This window comes from Artemia sp. Qi Xiang Cuo, chromosome 19 (assembly GCF_049724085.1).
Source record: "Artemia sp. Qi Xiang Cuo chromosome 19, ASM4972408v1, whole genome shotgun sequence".
Classification (NCBI taxonomy): Eukaryota; Metazoa; Arthropoda; class Branchiopoda; order Anostraca; family Artemiidae; genus Artemia; species Artemia sp. Qi Xiang Cuo.
The window spans coordinates 12,907,838-12,926,858 of record NC_142812.1 but is presented as its reverse complement, the minus strand read 5'-3'; the positions used below and the strand labels follow the sequence as shown (position 1 = coordinate 12,926,858).

Below are 19,021 nucleotides of genomic sequence, written 5' to 3'. Positions count from 1 at the left end.
TACTTTATGACCCTTAGAAAAAATGAATAAAAGAACAAGAAGAATACCAGCACCTAAAAGATTATTTTGACTTTAGTACTTAAGGACTTTTACTTTGAGTTTAACTTTTGACTTTAATTGTAAGACTTTAACTTTATGATCTTCTGAAAAAATAATAATACCTTAAAAGTAGTTTTGACTTTAAGACTAAAAGGCTTTCACTCTGACTTTAACTTTGACTTTGAGTCTTTTACTTTGTGACCTTTAGAAAAAATGAATAAAAGAACAAGAAGAGTACCAGCACCTAAAAGATTATTTTGACTTTAATACTTTCACTTTTACTTTAACTTTTGAATTTGATCTTAAGACCTTTACTTTATAATCTTCTGAAAAATAATAATACCTCAAAAGTAGTTTTGACTTTAAAAGGCTTTCACTCTGACTCTAACTTTGAGACTTTTACTTTATGACCTTAAAAAAATGAATAAAAGAACAAGAAGAGTACCAGCACCTAAAAAATTATACTTAAAGACTTTCAACTTGACTTTAACTTTTGACTTTGATTTTAAGACTTTATTTTATGATTTACTAAAATAACAATAGTACCTCAAATGTAGTTTTGACTTTAAGACATAAAGGCTTTCACTCTGACTTTAACTTTGACTTTGAGACTTTTACTTTATGACCTTTAGAAAAAATGAATGAAAGAACAAGAAGAGTACCAGCACCTAAACGATTATTTTGACTTTAATACTTAAGACTTTCACATTGACTTTAACTTTTGACTTTGATTTTAAGACTTTTACTTTATGATCTTCTAAAAAAATAACACCTTAAATGTATTTTTGACTTTAAGGCTTAAAGGCTTTCACTCTGACTTTAACTTTGACTTTGAGACTTTTACTTTGTGACCTTTAAATAAATAAAAAAGAAAAAAAAGATAATGGTAGCATAACAGCACCTAAAACATGATTTTGACTTTAAGACTTACAGACTTTCACATTGACTTTAACTTTTGATTTTGACTTTATGACATTTACCCTATGACCTTTAAAAAAAAACTAAAATCTAGTCTTGACTTTAAGACATAAAGGCTTTCACTCTGACTATATCTTTGACTTTGAGACTTTTACTTTATGACCTTTAAATGAATAAAAAAAAGAACAAAAAGAGAATGGTAGCATACCAGCACCAAAAACGGGATTTTGACTTTAAGACTTAAAGACTTTCACATTGAGTTTAACTTTTGATTTTGACTTTATGACATTTACCTTATGACTTTTGACCTTTAGAAAAAACAACTAAAGTCTAGTTTTGACTTTAAGACTTAAAGGCCTTCACTGTCACTTTAGCTTTGGCTTTAAGACTTTTATTTTTTGACATTTAAATAAATAAAAAAAAATCAAAAAGAGAATGGTAGCATAACAACACCTAAAACATGATTTTGGCTTTAAGACTTAAAGACTTTCACATTGACTTTAACTTTTGTTTTGACTTTATGATATTTACCTTATGACCTTAAAAAAAACTAAAATCTAGTTTTGACTTTAAAACTTAAAGGCTTTCACTCTGACTTTATCTTTGGCTTTAAAACTTATTTTTTTTAGATTTAAATGAATAAATAGAAAGAGTAAGGTTGCATACCAGCACCTAAAACATGCTTTTGACTTTAAGACTTAAAGACTTTCTGATTGACTTTCAGCTTGACTTCAAGATCTTTACTTTAAGACCTTTAAGAAGACAAAAAAATAATAAAGGTAAGGAAGTATGTAGTTCTCGTTGATAATTTTTTTTATTGCATTCCTTTCTTTTTGTTCTTTCTAGTGTCTTTCAATTGGGCCAAAAATAAAAGAGAAAGCCTCCCAAGCACCCTCCCAAACACTCTGATAAGTAAATTTTTTGTTACACCCTGCCAACTTTCAATTTATAATCAAAATGAGACGAAAATATCGAAAAGTGGGAAAAAAGCAATCTTTTTTGTTTACTTTATTCCGAATATGAATATTAGTCTAAATATTTTGGCTTCTCAATTAGACTTCACAGGAAGCCTTTATCAATGGGGACAAAAACTAGGAAAAAGAATAGCTTAACAGATTAAAACGCACATAAAACATGAATAAAAAGCACCAACGCCATGTAAAAAAGAAAAAAATAATTTCTCCCGTTTCTTGTCTTATAGCGTTTATTTTTTTCTTGTCTTTTGAGCATGCTTACTCATCTAGACTTTTGCGTTGTTTTGTTTTTTCTTCCGTTTTTCCCATGGTTATGAATTTTTCTGGGTGTTGAACATAAATATTTAGTTTTTATTTGTGAAAAAAAAGTTTTTCATTTTTCCTTATATACTTCATTGTTTTATTGAAATTTTACATGTTATTCAATATTAAAATTCCATTTTCAACATAGTGCGATAAGTTTATCTTTTTTATTTTGTCACTAGCCTGTATTCACTGCAGTAAGTATGTTCCACATATGCTTTGAATACTGACCCAGTCCTTACTATTTCACAACCGTTAAAAATTAGTTTAAAAACATAGTTTAAAAACAAATGAATCTCTCTGCCGTCAGAGAAATTAAGGTTGGGCCCAAATAAACTTGGAATAAAAGAAATTCAATTGTTACAGCTTACTTTATTCTGCTGGTCAGTCGACAGAGTTTTTAATTTTTTAGTTCCTTGGAAACCCACTTTATCTTTTTCTTTTTCTCTTCTCTTCTTTTTCTTTCTTTCTCTTCTTTTCTCTTCTTTTTCTTTCTCTTACCTTTTTCTTCTTCTCTTTGAAAACCAAATAAACTAAAAACACGAGAATTTTTATAACGCTCCAAATAAAAGATGGCACTGACTAAATAATTAAAATCACTTTGTGAATGAAACTCAAACTCGATAAATTAAAACTCAATCATTCCAATGCCGCTCAAATTTCCGAGATTTATCCACTTTTCATAACAGCATCAGACTAAACATATAAACATATCATATTTTTTTCGCACGTGTATGGCTAAGAAATCGGTGTATTGCAATCAGAATTTGAGTCAAGTCCATATTCAAAAAGGCTCTTTGGAGAAACTTCAAAGAAACAGAGGTAAAAAATGAACCTAAAACATTGCAAATGAGAAGTGCTAAGAAATTTTGTCCGGAAATGTTCCGTGAAGCGTATCTTAACCATTTTCTGATGCAATTTTATTATCAATTCTTCTAAAGTCTATTTTATCTTCCAAAAGTTCAATGTGAAATCTCTACCCTTGGATAATATATACTTTGAAAGAAAATGATAATTTATTTCTGAGAGAATCAAAAGCTTTATTTCCTCTTGCCATACAGGTATGTTTTATATATACTTTATACAGGATTTAAAAAATATATATTATTTTCCAAAGAGATGTTTTTCAAAGAAAATTAAAGAACCGTATTAAAAAATAAGACGAGGAAGAAAAAAGGACAAAAAATAACAAATAATATAGAGAAAAATAATACAGAGAAAAGAATATTTTTAAAAAATATACATTTAATATTATTTTTTTTAATCATAACTTTAAACTCTGTAATTATTCTATAAGATCTAAATCAAATTTTTTTTAAGATTAATTTTCTTTTTTATAAATCTCTTTTTGAGCTTTTTGTGACTGAATAGTTCTATTTTATATGTGACTTAGCGTTTTCTTTTTATTATTTGTTATTTTTTCTATAATATTTCTTGTTTTATTTCTCTATGTTATTTTCATTATATTATTTTACTTTATATTTCTAACATGCGATGAGCAGTAATTACTATTAATGTATCAACGAAACCTAAAACAAAAATAAATTAAAATGAATTATCAAACATAGCTGAATAGATAATAAGAAAAACGATTCATTAACAAAAAGAAACTGAGATGAATAATCAATTCAAAATTTCAAACGATTAAAAATTCGAAACGATTCATCAAACACAACTGAATAGATAAGAAAACATTTCATCAAACGAAAAGAAACTAAGATGAATAATCAATTCGAAATTTTAAAAACGAAAAATACCACAAATAGGATTAAGGCTACCTTCCCCTAAAATTTCTAAGGGCCAAAATGTCAATTACGCTTTACTGAAAACGATCTGTATTTTGTTACCTTAATATTCAGCTGATCAATTCAGTTATTAGGTTCAATTACTTATAACTAAAAATCGTTTTTTAATACATTTTTTACTTTCTTTGACCATCAGTTGACCAAAGGCATGATCAGGGATATGGAGTAGAAAATGACCCAACTCAGAGTGCTTTAGATATGGACACAACCCCTATACCATCTTGGAGGAAAAATACCAACAAGACAACATCTTATGGTAGGTATCAGCTTCATTTTGTTGACTTCTCGTGTATTCAGTGTCTTTTATTGACAAAATGAGAGAAAAAACTTGAAAAAGAAATACGTGAATAATCCCAGCAAGTGTTAAAAGAAAAAATACAAATACAAATGTTGACACTTCAACTCGACTTTCCTCAGCGCGCAAAAGCAAAACAGAAAATATGGATAAGAGTTCAAAGGATAAAATAAAACAATATAAATCTTAAATCACCAAACCTAAGTTAAAATATTACATTGACGTCTCGTGTATTGACTTCCTATTTGACTGCCGTCCAGTTTTCATTTTGTCATAGTTGAACATTTTGATTTTTCTTTAATTTGTGACGACAACAGTAATGCTGCTGTCAATGTTACTGCTATCATTTAGTCTTAGTAACTGGCCGTATTTTACTCGAATTTGCGTTTAATCTTTAATTTCATATAAAAAAAAATCTGGTGAATATGGCAAAAATGAGTAAATCTTGGAAAGACTGAGTCAATAGCCATTAGGTAAGTTAAGAAGAAGAATAAATTAATGAATTTTATGCCTCTTGGACAAAAAGGTGTCGTTAGCGTTGATATAGAAAAACCCATTAAGCCATAAAAATGTGAGAATTTAAAATAAAAAGAGAATGAAAAGACAAAATGGAACCAATGGAAACTGTTTTTTTTTTTTTTATTTTTCTTTCTATAATCTACTAATCTCTCCGCTCTGCTAATGAGAGGTTTGATGTAGCTTCTATGGCTGTTTTCTACAAGCACAAAAAATCAACTCCTTCTATAGATCTTCCTCATATTGTACACACCCCCCCTTCCCAATATCCAGCCAACAAGAGAGACGCAAATTGACGTTGCACTTTAATTGACGTTGCGCTTTCATTCGGAATAATCTTCCTTGGGATGTTATTGCTAAAGTTTCTTTTAAAAGAAAGTTTGACATTCATCTAAAACATTGACAGAAGACTAGTGGGAAATTACATATTAATTACACCTGACACCGTGAATTTAGGCACCTTGAATTTAATTGGCACCGTGAATTTAATCTGAAAACAGATTCAAAATTGGGATATGCAAGAGTATCATAGGTCTTTGACCTTAGATGTCGCTGTTAGCTTGCTTAACTTTTACTTGAGCTCTTAAATTTTTTTTTCTCCATTTTTGTAACGTCATTTCTTCTTTTTTAACGTCATTAGTTTGATCTGAGCCAAAGGCACGGAATTTTGTCCAGATTTTTTCTATTTTTATAAAAAAGCAATAGCATTTAACCAAATGTATATTGAACTCTTAAAATTGTAAAGTGCTTTTATTTTATTATTAAAAGATACTTGAAATTCAGGGGCACGGCCAAAGTTCTTTAAGTTATAAATACAAGATTTAAGTTTCTTTAAAGTCTTATCTGCTACATAAAGGGTTTTTGGCAATTAACATAACCGGAAACCAAGGTAGAAACCAACACTAGTTTTGTACAGATATTATGTGAGTAAAAGATACGCGTCCAAAATCTAGTTAATGTCGACATTCCCCGGTGAATGTTCGAAACTCCTTTTCTCTGCTTGGATTCAATTAGCTTTGCGAGTCATCTTTTTTAGTCTTATGATGGTAAAAGTTAAAGTCAGGTTAGGTTATGTTAGTTTAGATTAGGTTGGCTAAATTTGGTTCTAAATATCAGAAATGGGTTAAAAACCTAACTTAAGCTAACCTAAACCAACCTAACCTCGTCTAACCAAACCTAACCTAATCTCTCATCAACAAACCTTGCATTAAACTGAAAAATTTGACTGGCAACGGTGACTAAATCCAAGGAAAAAGGTATTTCGGACATTCACCGGTGAATGTCGATATTAACCAATTTGTAGACATTTATCGTATATATATATATATATATATATATATATATATATATATATATATATATATATATATATATATATATATATATATATATATATATATATATATATATATATATATATATATATATATATAAATATATATATATTCTCTTAATTTCTAGTTGACAGAAGTGGTAGTAGCACGCTACAATTGGTCATAACATTGGTATCAGCTGTCGGTGGTGTTTTCATCATGTTTGCGTCAATGGCCCTGTGCTACAGGTCAGTTGTTGTACACAGGAATTTGTCACTCTGTGTAAGGTTAGTAGTTTGTAGCGTTTTGTGCCACTATGCAAATTTGTCAATGTCGTGAGCAAAGAATATATAGACTAATGCAATGTTTCGCAACACTGTAATTCTAGATGGAATTCTATTAATTTCTGAAACCCTAAAATTTCCGTAGAAGGTCTCACAAGAAAGATTTTACTATGATTAAACTGTAAGCACTATGATGAAACAATAGAAAATAAATAAAATATACATTAAACAATAGATGAAACAATATAAAATATACAAAATATACATACATAAGTAAAATATACACTAAATCATGAAAATTCTATTGAAGCCTTGTGGGAATGGGTAAAGAGTTAAGCTTTGATCAAATTTGGATGTAAGTGCTGCTTGTGCAGATCTGTTGGCCTAGATCCAGCTTTGCAGCTTGCTGCTGTGAAAAGTTGTCTTATGCACTATCAATTGGAAAACATTAATATGATGTTGTAAGTTTGACGTGCCAATATGACGTAGCAGCATTAATATGATGTAGCAGTTGGAAATATTAATAAAACATGAAGCAAAAAGCGTACATGCCAAAGTGTGAAACAGGAACTTTATGCCAAAACTTACTCTTGGTATAAGACCTTCAATACACCTTGGATACAAAACTGTTATTATTATTTCAGTACTATTCACCAAGTCAATTTATATAAAGTAACAAGAATTATCTTTTATAAGATAAAGCTTAATTAGTAGTAAAGAAAATATTGTTCAGGATTCTATCATTGCCTTTCATGCAAAATGTTCCCCATCGTTCTTGATTATCTCTACTCTTTTCCAAATAATACTCTCAAAATTTTACCTTGTCTGTGTCCCTTTGAACTTATAACTCTACCCCTTTAGAGTACTCAAAAAGATTTTTTTGTTAAATACAAGCTTGTGTATGCATCATACTAAAACATTGTCGAATTAACTAATTGTGTAATTATCCAAGTTTATTTTCTAATCAACTAATTTTATTGATTAAATGATTGAATTCGAACCAAAATAATCTCTAGAAACCGGTTCTTGCATCTCAAAGGGATATGTGAGGCCCAGCTACAAATCCTTTGTTTTCTAAGGTGAAAAACTTATTTTTAACTATTGGAGGTGAAACTCGTCTTCTTTTTGATTTTTGTTGGGGGAACTGAAAACTCTGAGCAGTTCACCTTTGACCTTATCAGATACTTTAAGTGTTAGAAGCTTATAATAATGAAACTATTATTTTGCTTCCAGCAAGCAGCTAACAAACGCTTTGGCCTTGGTATGAATGTGCATTCCACAATACCCTGCTACACCAACATGAATAATATCCTATGCCTGAGCCTCAACTCATCATAATACCCTTGTCATAATTTTTTTTTTTTAATAATCTCTTCATTTTTTTTCTGCCCGACTGCACCAGGTAATACAAATTATATTAAACCAAAACTTTTTTGCCTTACCCTTTCAGACAATTACATACTTTCCCCTGTCTATTTTTTTCTGTGTTTTCATAAGTATTCCTCAAAGATTGCGTATGTTATCAGAATAAATCCTAAATTTTGTCCTGAAGAGGAAATGGTATTTGCCTGCGTTTTGCTAAATTGGCATAGACTAAACCTCGTGTATAGGCAATACAGGCAATTGTTATTTGCTCGTATTTCACAAAATTTTCATTGACTAAACCTCGTCTACAGTATATTCTACCCAAATTATAAGCACAAGTTGCAAATTTGGTCGGATTTGGCATATATTGTTACGTTTTGAAGTGGATAGCAAGTGCCATCTATTTCCTAGGCTTATATATTCTTTGCTCATGAGTGCTACCAACGCTTAGAAAATTCACTAGATTAATGTTTGAGAATTGCATGATTCTTAAGGAAACCTGCACATCTAAGTTGGGTGGAAACAGTGACGAGACTTCAAAGCCTGATTCAGATCATAACTCGAGTCAGCAAGACAATGAATTTATATCTTCAACTTGTATTTATGTCGACACTTCAAGCGTTCAATTTCTTTCTGTAGACAATCCATTGACTGACTTGTCCAACCACTGACCAATTTTGACAATTCATTAACACCATTGACAATCCATTGACCAACCCTAAATCCATTGACTGACTGTTGACGGAAGTAGGAAAATCAAAAGCTATTCGCTTCAAATTTTGACATTACTGTTTTCAAAACAATGCGCGATTGAACAAGGGTCATATGTAACCATTTTTTTTTTTGGGGGGGGGGGGAATTTCTATAGGTATGGCCGATTTAAACCCGTTCTAAAAAAGCTCAAAATTTGCCTCTTTTGGAAAGAACTTTGTAAGCCTTTTGCTTTTCCCTTTCAATGACTCATGTCATTAATTTTAAGATGGAGGACTGAAAACCTCTGGTTAAGTGTTTTCAGACGTGAGGAATTTAAAGGTACGTTATCTGTTTGTTTTGCCACCGTTTTCTCTGTTCCCTACCAGTGTATCTTTTGTTTTGATCTGCCACCGTTTTCTCTTTTCCCTCCCAGTGTATTTTTTGTTTTGGTGTGCCGCCATTTTCTCTTTTCTCTCCAGTGTATTTTTGTTTTTGTCTGCCACCGTTTTCTCTTTTCCCTCTTAGCATATTTTTGTTTTGGTCTGCCACCATTTTCTCTTTTCCCTCCTAATGTATTTTTTGTTTTGGTCTACCACCGTTTTCTCTTTTCTCTCCCAGTGTATTTTTTGTTTTGGTCTGCCAGCGTATTCCAGGGGTTTTCAAACTCTTTTCAAAATTTTTATGAATTCATTTTCGTCACTTCTACTTACTTTAAAGTTGGATAATAGTTGTCTTTCCTGAGTCAATGTCAACTGCCTATCCTTTTACACTTGTAAATTTATTGTTAAGTGAAATTTATTTTTGCTATTATTTTTGCTATTTATAATTGATATTACCAGAGAAAAAGGAACATATTTCAAGAAAACACAAGGTCAGAAAAGTTTCACAACGTCATTTGCTTTCCACCATTTCAACGTCTTTTTGTCGTCACCCCCCCCCCCCTCTGAATGTGGTTTTTGGTGATACAATTATTAATAGTAATAAATTTATATAATTTACAAGTGTAGATTTATTTTTAAATCTTTTTTCAAACTTTCAGTTGCTATGAGCCGTGGTTCGCTCTTTACTAGGTTGCAGCAGAGTATTGCTGTAAGTAAACTTTACTAAGTTTCCAAGTATTGCTGCAGCAGTACTTGGAAAAAAAGTATTCTGTGGATCCTGCTAGGTGTTTCGAATGGAAAACACACAGTTAGTTGGTGATTGCGAGTATTTTATTTAACAACTTTAGTCATCATAAACATAAAATTAAATAAGAAAATAAGTTTTTTTAACTGAAAGTAAGGAGCAACATTAAAACTTAAAGCGAATAAAAATTATTCCGTATATGAAAGGGGCTATACCCTCCTCAACGCCTCGCTCTTTACGCTAACGTTTTTTATTTTTTTCAAAAATAAAGTTGTGAGACAGAGTCAAACTTTAGCGTAAAGAGCGAGGCGTTGAGGAGGGGAAAGCTCCTTTCATATACGGAATAATATCTGTTCGTTTTAAGTTTTAATGTCGCTACTCACTTTCAGTTAAAAAAAAGAGTTTTTTTTTATTTAATTTTTGAACGTTTTTGAATTAATGCAGCTTTGATTTTGGCTCACCGTACAAGAATAATTAAAATGAAATTTGCATATTAATTTTACTCTTTTTTTTGGCTAAGTGGCTTTCTCGAAATTTTGTTCTGACGTAACTTGCGAATTAACTAAACGTAACGAACTTCTATATTCGTATATTTTTATTACGTATATTAGGGGATTCGCCCCCTAGTGAATACCTCGTTCTTTACGCTGAAATTCAAATTTTGTTCCGATTCTATAAGAATGACCCCTTAATCACAAAGGCCGTTAATTAGAATAAATAGCTCTGATGAAAGTACAAAAAAAAACTTTTGCGTAAAGAGCGAGGTAATGACTAGGGGATGAACCAAATCATATACGTAATAATTTCTGTTCATTTTAAGTTTTGATGTTGCTCCTTACTTTCAGTTAGAAAAATTGTTTTTCTATTTGATTTCTGATCGTCTTTTTCAACAACGCTGGGAAATTTGGCGCACCCTTCATAGCAATGCCCCTTCCCCCAGTATAAATTCGTCCATGGAAAGATCCCAACGTAACCCCTGACCCCCCAAACTACTAAAAAAATCCCCCTGAAAATTTCTGTATACTTCTCAATAACCAATACTACATTTAAACATTGGACGAAGTTCATAACTTGCAGACCTTCCCCGGGGACTGTGGGGGATTAAGTCATCCTCAAAGACATAATTATTGTATTTTTCGACCATGCTGAACAAATTGCTGTCTCAAAATTTTGATCGGGTGACCTTGGGAAAAAATGAGCGTGGGAGGGGGCATAGTTGCCCTCCATTTTTTGGTCACTTAAAAAGAGCACTAGAACTTTTAATTTCCGTTCGAATGAGCCCTCCCGCGATATTCTAGGACCACTGGGTTGATACGATCACCCCTAAGTGAAAAAAACGACAAATAAACACGCATCCGTCATATTTCTTCTGGCAAAAAATACAAAATTCCACGTTTTTGAAAATAGGAGCTTGAAACTTCAATAGTAGGGTTCTCTGATACGCTGGATTTCATTAAAGTTTTATGATTTTTAGGGATATTTCCCTTTTCTTTCGAAAATAAGGCAAATTTTCTCAGACGCGTAACTTTTGATGGGGAAGACTAATCTGAAATCTGATTCTTTTGATGTATTTGTTGGTACCAAAATTTCGTTTTTTAGAGTTTCGATTACTTTTGAGCCGGGTCGCTCCTTACTTACATTTTATTACCACGAACTGTTTGATCCTTCGTTTGCAAGCCATTGTGTACAAAATAAATTAGCTGTTATCATTATTTCCAGATCAATATAAAACTTTGAATAACATTAGAGTCGGATTTTATAATAGAAACTGTTTGTGGGTCATATGCCCTATGCCCCACACATTGTTGTATCCAGAGCTTCTGCTCGGGGGCTGATGGGGTGTATTTTGTTCGGGGCTGGGGGGCTAATAAAAACAACTTTTAAGAATGCACCTGAAATTTGGTTATATGTATTGATGTTATGTTTTTACAAGTCAAACAAACATTTTCGGGGAAGGAAAGTCAAGCCCCCAAACCTCCCTCCTGGATACGGCCTTGACCCCGCATATTCCTGAGCTCATTATGAAACTAATTTTCAGTATGATTATTGTGTATGTTGCAAAAGCCATTATAGTAACAAATACATTGTCTTTGTTTTATGTTTACGGGGGTATAGGCCTAAACACTCAACTCTCCCTCTATTTATGCTTCTACTAAGCTAGTATAAAGGCATCTAGATGCAGGGTATCTACAGCATCCATTAGTTCCAATTTGTGACACAAACATGTTAATACTTATAAATTATGTTATTTTATTCTAAAGTATTATGGTAAGTGAAAGATTAGAAACCATTGTAAAAAATTTAATTCGTAAAAGTCATATGTAGAGACACTCATTTCTTTCTAATTTTATAGTTTGAAATAAATCCAGTATGTGCAATAAAGAACATTTTTTTGTCCAAAAAAATTCTAAACTTCCACAAATTTCTGGACACTACTTATTCTAGTTATTAAGTAAAATTTGCTATTTTATTATTTGTTGGGTATACTTTTGTTATCTCTCTATGTTTGTCTTGTCGGGTAACTCCGCAAGGATTTATTTAAAGCGGGAGAATTTATTTCAAGGGAGAGGAGAGCTCAAATTTGCCAAAGTGTGTTAAGTCTAAATAATAAGAACTAAATGGCAAACTTTGATGGAATCCTGAACGTCCCCCCTTCACCACGCGCATGTGTAAAGTAGCCACATACAAACTTCTACAGGTTTAACTTTTCTGATCTTGTGTTTTTCAGAAATCTGTTTCTTTTTCTCGGGTAGTACCAATTCTATCTGTACAGACGTCTTTGCTTTCCACCATTTCAACTTCTTTTTGTTATCATCTCACCTCTGAATGTGGTTTTTGTTGATACAATCCGCTGCTATTTACCAGGGGAGTATCTTATTTCTGTTCTTTTTTCTATCGTTAGTATTATTTAAATAGCTTAATCAAGCTTTTGCTTTTCGGCTGATTTAATTCAGAATATTCAACTGTGTGAGAATCTATTATAACACTTTGTCGCATATTGTTTAAATAATTTGTAACTTTTCTTTACTCTCACCCCGTCTGACGGGGTGAGAGTAAAGAAAAGTTACAAATTATTATATTATTAATACGGGGCCCGTCATATCAAAAAAGATGTCCCTTTTTTGAGGGGGGTGTCCCTTAAAAAAGAAACCTAAAAAATATAACTGCTTTTGATAGAAGATTCTATTTTTTTAGTGATTACTTTGTATACCTATATGTTGACCAAATTTGCAAAAATTTGTTGAATTGTGTTTGTTTTAATGAATTAGAGTTTTGTTTTTCAGTCCGACTTGTGTTCGGACTGACAACTCAAAATTATCTCGAAATGTAATCTTAGTTCGCCTTTTTTCTGATTTGTCATCAATCCCTTATATAGTCATGGTTCAATATATTCATTTTGAAAGGAAAACAGTTGCTTGCCCAATTGCCATTCCAAAGTCTGTTTTGAATTCCATGACAAATGAATGTATTAATTGACTTATTTGGCAGAAATTGACTTAATTGGCTTAATTGGCAGATTAATTGACTTAATCGGCAGAAATTAATTGACTCCTCAGTATACATTGCATAAAAAGATCATGTATTACTTGACTTTTAATTATGGAAAAATTACATTCAGTAACCTCCTATTGGGTTAGATTTTTTTGTGAGAGAGTGTACATGTTAAATATCCTCCCACTTCTGTCAATAAAATCTTTGAACTATGTTTTCAGACCGGAGCGACTAATGTCAATAGTCACCGAAAATCTTGAAAAAAGTTTTTTTTACATAATTACACTCACAAGGTACGAATCTTTTTTTTTAAATAAATCGTTTGAAAGTTTTAGTGCCTATTTTAGTGTCAAAAAGATTTTACCACAGCGCAGGAAGCTTTATGCCATTTTGTGGCTCGAAATGGCAGTTTTTGCATAATTGTGGAAAATGAACTAAAGTCTCCCAACATGCTGCGATCTTAATAGAAATTATGCAATAAAATTGAATTTGCACGATAGCCCTAAAGCCACTATCTATAAAGTGTGGTATTTTGCATTTTTCTTATGAATTGAATGAAGAATAAGGTGAACACGAATTTAGCTTCGTCCTCTGCCTTTTCAGTCTCAAAAAGGTCTCAAGTTTCAAAAAGGTCTTTGCTTAAGACCTTGTTATTTAGACAAACTTTTACAAATCCTTCTTTCAAAGGCAATCAGGTGGCGACCTAATATATATTGGGGATGGCTAAGCATAGGAAAATTTAGTGTTGAATGTTAACAGGATAAAGGTGGACATGCACTTTAGACCGCGCTTAACAATTCTGGAAATAGAGGCAAAAAATTTGATCACAAGAAGGCCTTCAAAATATCGTATAACTTTGTGAATCATCTGAAAAATCAAATAGGGTTTAAGAACGTTTAAGATGGGTTTAAGACCAATCAAATAGGGTTTAAGATGGGTACAAAATACTGTTGATTATACTGGCCACCTGACTTATATTCTCCAGATATAAGAACACCTTTAAGCATCACGTAACCTCACTTAACAAAGATAAGCTGTCGTGCTTATAGATTTACGTCAGTAAATCAAAGCTGTAGATGAGCCGTCAATTATGCTGAAACTTCCTTGAGAGGTAGGTGAAAATGATATTTACAAGAACATTTTGGTAAAGTTATCTATTACTGCTAATCTTCAAAAAAGCATTTTAGTTAAATATGAAATTTTTGAATTGGTAAAATTGCCAATCTGACTGCATTGATTGTCTTTGCTATTTTGAGAGATCATTTTAGCGTCATTGGAGGTAATAAGCCCAGACGGTGCACCTCGTTTCTTTTTTACAAAAATAGCAACGTTGTCAGAGGGTTTTATTAGTTTATATGAAGCTCCGACAACATGATATGCGTTCATATGGGGAAGTGAAAAGTTGAACATAGACTGTGGAAACTGATTCCACGGATCGAAGTCTTATTTTACAACGTCCTGGGCTCACCAAACATAATTTTTTTTTCCTTTTGAATGAACTATTTTTGAATATTTTGAACGAACCCCTTTTGAAGTTTTTTTTACCATTTCTTTCCTTTTGAACTAACTATTTTCACAGTGTACAAAAAAAACTATTAGATGGCAGAATCAGTAATTTTGTTACCACTGATTTTCGCTTGTTCATGATTTAAGTTTATTTTTCAAGAACTTAAGTTCATTTTTATGAACATACATTTGGGGATATCACCAAAGTAAATCTAATTACTTTACTAGGTTTAATATAGCAACAGAAGGAGGTACTTCAATTAATTTGAAACAAAATTTTATTTCGATATAGATATAGCAGAAAGTAACTACTTTTGAAACCGACGCAAGTACCTTAGTAGTCAAGTAGCGTCATTAATCCAACGTATTCTTACAACATCTTTTGAACGACGAGATAAATAAATTAGTAATTTTTCTAATCTTGGGAACATTTTACGCTTCATTTGCATCTGGGATACATACTACGTTTGCCATTTGCACATTGCACCTTGCCATTTGCTTCTTGCAGCATTTGCACTTTTGAACGCGACCTTCTTTTACAATTGCAGAAGACACCTCTGTAAACCGCCTCAATGTGGCACCCATTTTCTGCCTTTCTCTCGTTTCCATCCCCAATCTAAAGGATTAGTTTTGGATGGATTACGTCTAAGTGACTGATTCTATATTATGATATGTAAAATAGTCCTTTGGGCGTGTTGGAGCGTTACCACCAATTCCAAAATTACCTTGGCTATACAGATTTTTGTGAGCCTCATTGATGGCATCAATGCAGTAGGTACGGCCACATAGAAGGATTAAAAATCGTTCAAGCTTAGCAGCAATTGCCTTATTAATGTTTTTTTTAGCTTCGGCTGCACTTGGATTAAGCGGTCGCGAATCAGGGGGATGACCTCATCGTTTCATTGGCTTAATTTTTTCACTTGAAGACCTCGAATATGCAGATGATGCCGGAATCCTCTCTCACCCAGTGAAAGCTCAAACTATAGTCAATTTTGTGGTCACTAGGGGAGATCGTAATGGCTTGGAAGTCAGTACAGGGAAGACAACATTTTTGGTAAAAAATTAGACTGATTCTCTCTCGCTAACTGTAAATCAAGTACAGTTAGATCAGGTCGACAGCTTCACACACTTCGGCTCCCAGCTTCGTACTGATGTATCTTCAGACGCCGATATTCAACAGCGATTGAAGAAAGCACAGACGGTCTTTCCCCAGAAAACCATCGTGGAACAAGCGTGAAATACTAACCATAGTTCGAGTCTACCTGGCTTTGATTCAAACAATCTTTCTTTATGGATGCGAAACTAGGTCAATGACCTAGTTTCGCATCCAACTATGGTCTATATGACCACAGTTGGTCATATAGACCAACTATATGAAAATGCACTGAAAATGTTTGAACAAACCTATCTGCGTGGACAACGTTTGCAAATGATTAGGGGAAGTCTAGAAGATTGGTCATGGAAGGTATGGAAGATTGATGGTGTTTTGCAATTGGAAAACACTATTTAGAACTATTTGAAACTTGTGGCTAGTATAACTTTCCACCTTCGCGTCGAGAAGAATTTGCAAATTTGCTTTTTAATGTGTATATAAATGGACTTAAATTTCCAGCATCAATCATTCGTTTGGAATACAAGAATAGCTCATGTCTCATATCAAACAGCTTTGGGGTATGAAGTTGGCTGATCTTTCCCCCAAAAATTTCAGATTTAAATTCAAACAGCTCCTGATTTTTTTCATCAACCTATAAGAAGCCTTTCCATTTCTATTTTTGAGGCATCTTTATTGTGAATACAATCCGGTTTCCCTTCCCTGTCCCATGCTTTGTTCTTGTTCTAGATTTTAGCATTTTAGACTGTCGTCTCTGTACATGGCGAAGATGATATTAAGTCTTTTGAGTCAGGAGAGCTGAGATCAAATATACAGATTGAATACGTCGATTTTGTAATAATCCGAAGTTTTGGCGGTTCAATATATTTACAATAAATATACCATTCAAATTTACTGCAAACTAAACGAAGCAAAAATAGATAGTGACAACTATCTATTTATTTCCATCGGGGTGGCCAACGCTTTGAAATAAATTTACCAATTTTCCGAATAAAATGGTGCCACAAGAGATTAACCTATACCATCTAGACGTCATGTTAAAAATTTGCCATAATAATAAGAAAATATTCTATAAGCTTAAGCTTGAACAGATATCCAAGTCAGAAAAAAACCATTTGAAACCAAAATTTCCAAATGTGCCGCATTGTACCAGGACCTCCAAATTGTACCGAAAACGGTACAATTGTACCGAGTTGGCAACGCTAGTTTCCATTTCTTCAAGAAGTAGTGGAGTTGGATCAGATTTTGGGCTTTTTGGGATTTTACATGCATCTGAAAGTGCGGGAGGAAGTTTTTAATTCTAATGGCTGAAGAAGTCTGCCAGGTTTTGGTTTCTACATTTTTGATTTTGTTTTCTACATTTAAACATGAAAAGACTAGAAAACACACCTGTGCTGTTACACACCTGAGTCATTTATCTTACTCTTCTTGCTCAGTGGTACAACTATTGTCCTATCTACTGAACGTAATCACCAGTAATTGTAGTTTCGATGAAAGTTAAAAGGCAAAAACAAATTGATATAATCTGGGTGAAAGCAGTAAGCTTTTGGCTGTTGACATAGTGGTTGGTTGCCGATTGGGAGGGAGACCCCGGAAATTGTTTTCTGTTTCTTATGCTGAGACCCCGAAAAGTATAGTTCTGAGCGTCATGAAAGCCCTTGAAAACAAGAGAGCTCTTCTGTTCTTTCTATTATATGTCGTAACTTGCTAAACTAGACTGAGTGGACAGACTTTATCCCTGTTGCTGAGCAGTTCGAAACAACTTTGAGTTTTAATATGAAAGATGTAGCTGTTTACTTAAAGTTTACTCTGAGAAAGTTTGTAAATCGCAGCCTGTCTCCACAGCTGGCTCTAACAGCAGTTCACATGTTCTACGTTTTGATCCAGACCAGGCGTAAGAGCAGATGTCATGCGGATTCTAACTTCTTCTGTATCTATTGATGAAAAGCACACTTTGTTTCGCTCAAACGAACACCACTGAAGAAAAAAAAACTGGCCTAGAAATTATGTCTCTCGGAGTGACCAGTGACCCTGTCAACGTTGACAATAAAGACAACGATAAAGAGAACCATTGTCAATAAAGACAACATTGACAATAAAGACAATCATAAGGACAACAGTTGTGAATAAAGACAACGTTGAAAATAAAGACAACCATAAAGACAACCGATGTCAATAAAGACAACGTTGACAATACAGACAACCATAAAGACAAACTTTGTCAATAAGGAAAACGTTGACAATAAACACAACCATAAAGACAACCTTTGTCAATAAAGACATCGTTGACAATAAAGACAACCATCCGGTAATTATTGTCCATTGACAATAAAATCCGGTATTGACACAACCCCCCATGGCCCGGGGGCAGGCGTTGTAAGTTATGCCTTGGGGGCATATGTGGTTCTTATAGAAGGGATACTCGTATAAACTCAAAGAGGGCTGATTTGATTGGACATTGAAAGTTCTAGTTTACTTCTTAAGAGTCAAAAGAGATTGAAGGGCACCTAGCCCCTAGTCCCCCCCCCCACCTGCACGCCCTTTTTTCTCAAACCCATCTGATAAGAACTTTGAGATGGCTATTTTTTAAAAATAGTTCAAAGACCGTATCAGGAAAACTCTGGGGTCAACACAGCCCCCAAGGGCCCGAAGGAAGGCGTTGTAAGTTATGTTCTGGGGCAATATATGGTTCTTATGGAAGGGATGCTCTTAAAAACTTCAGATAGGGCTAATTTGATTGGAATTTGAAAGTTCTAGTTAATTTTTTGAGAGTCAAAAGAAATTGGAGGGCACCTAGCCACCCCCCCCACGCCCCTATTCCCCGAATGTATCCGATAAAAATTTTGAGATAGCCATTAAGTTAAAAATTGTTTAAAAGTTAGGTAACAAAAACTCAGGTATCGACACAACCACCCAGGGCCCGCGGGAAGGCGTTGTAAGTTATGCCCTGAGGCATATATGGTTTTTATGGAAGGGATACTCGTATGAACTTCAGACGGGGCTCATTTGATTGGGAAATGAAAGTTCTAATTCTCTTTTTAATAGTCAAAAGAGATCCCAGGGCAACTAGCCCCCCGATCCCACGGTGGAGTGACAAAAAACTGCAGTGACAATACAACCCCCTAGGACTCGGGAGAAGGCGTTCTAATTTATGCCCTAAGGGCATGTATGGTTCTTATTAAAGGGATGCCCGTATAAACTCCATAGAGGGCTCATAGATTGGAAATTGAAAGTTCTAGTTCACTTTTTGAGGGTCAAGAGATTTAATGGCAACTAGCTTCC

The 19,021-nt window shown here is 33.3% G+C and overlaps 1 protein-coding gene across 1 annotated transcript in view; it reads left to right on the top strand.

Annotated features, from left to right (window-relative positions):
* Positions 1-19,021, top strand: part of LOC148940513 (disintegrin and metalloproteinase domain-containing protein unc-71-like) — a 426,194-nt gene that overhangs the window by 296,153 nt on the left and 111,020 nt on the right. The window contains exons 13-14 of the mRNA XM_089104806.1: positions 4,176-4,295; positions 6,312-6,450. Coding sequence (XP_088960932.1) covers positions 4,176-4,295; positions 6,312-6,450 — 259 coding nt within the window. The remainder of the gene's footprint in view (positions 1-4,175; positions 4,296-6,311; positions 6,451-19,021) is intronic.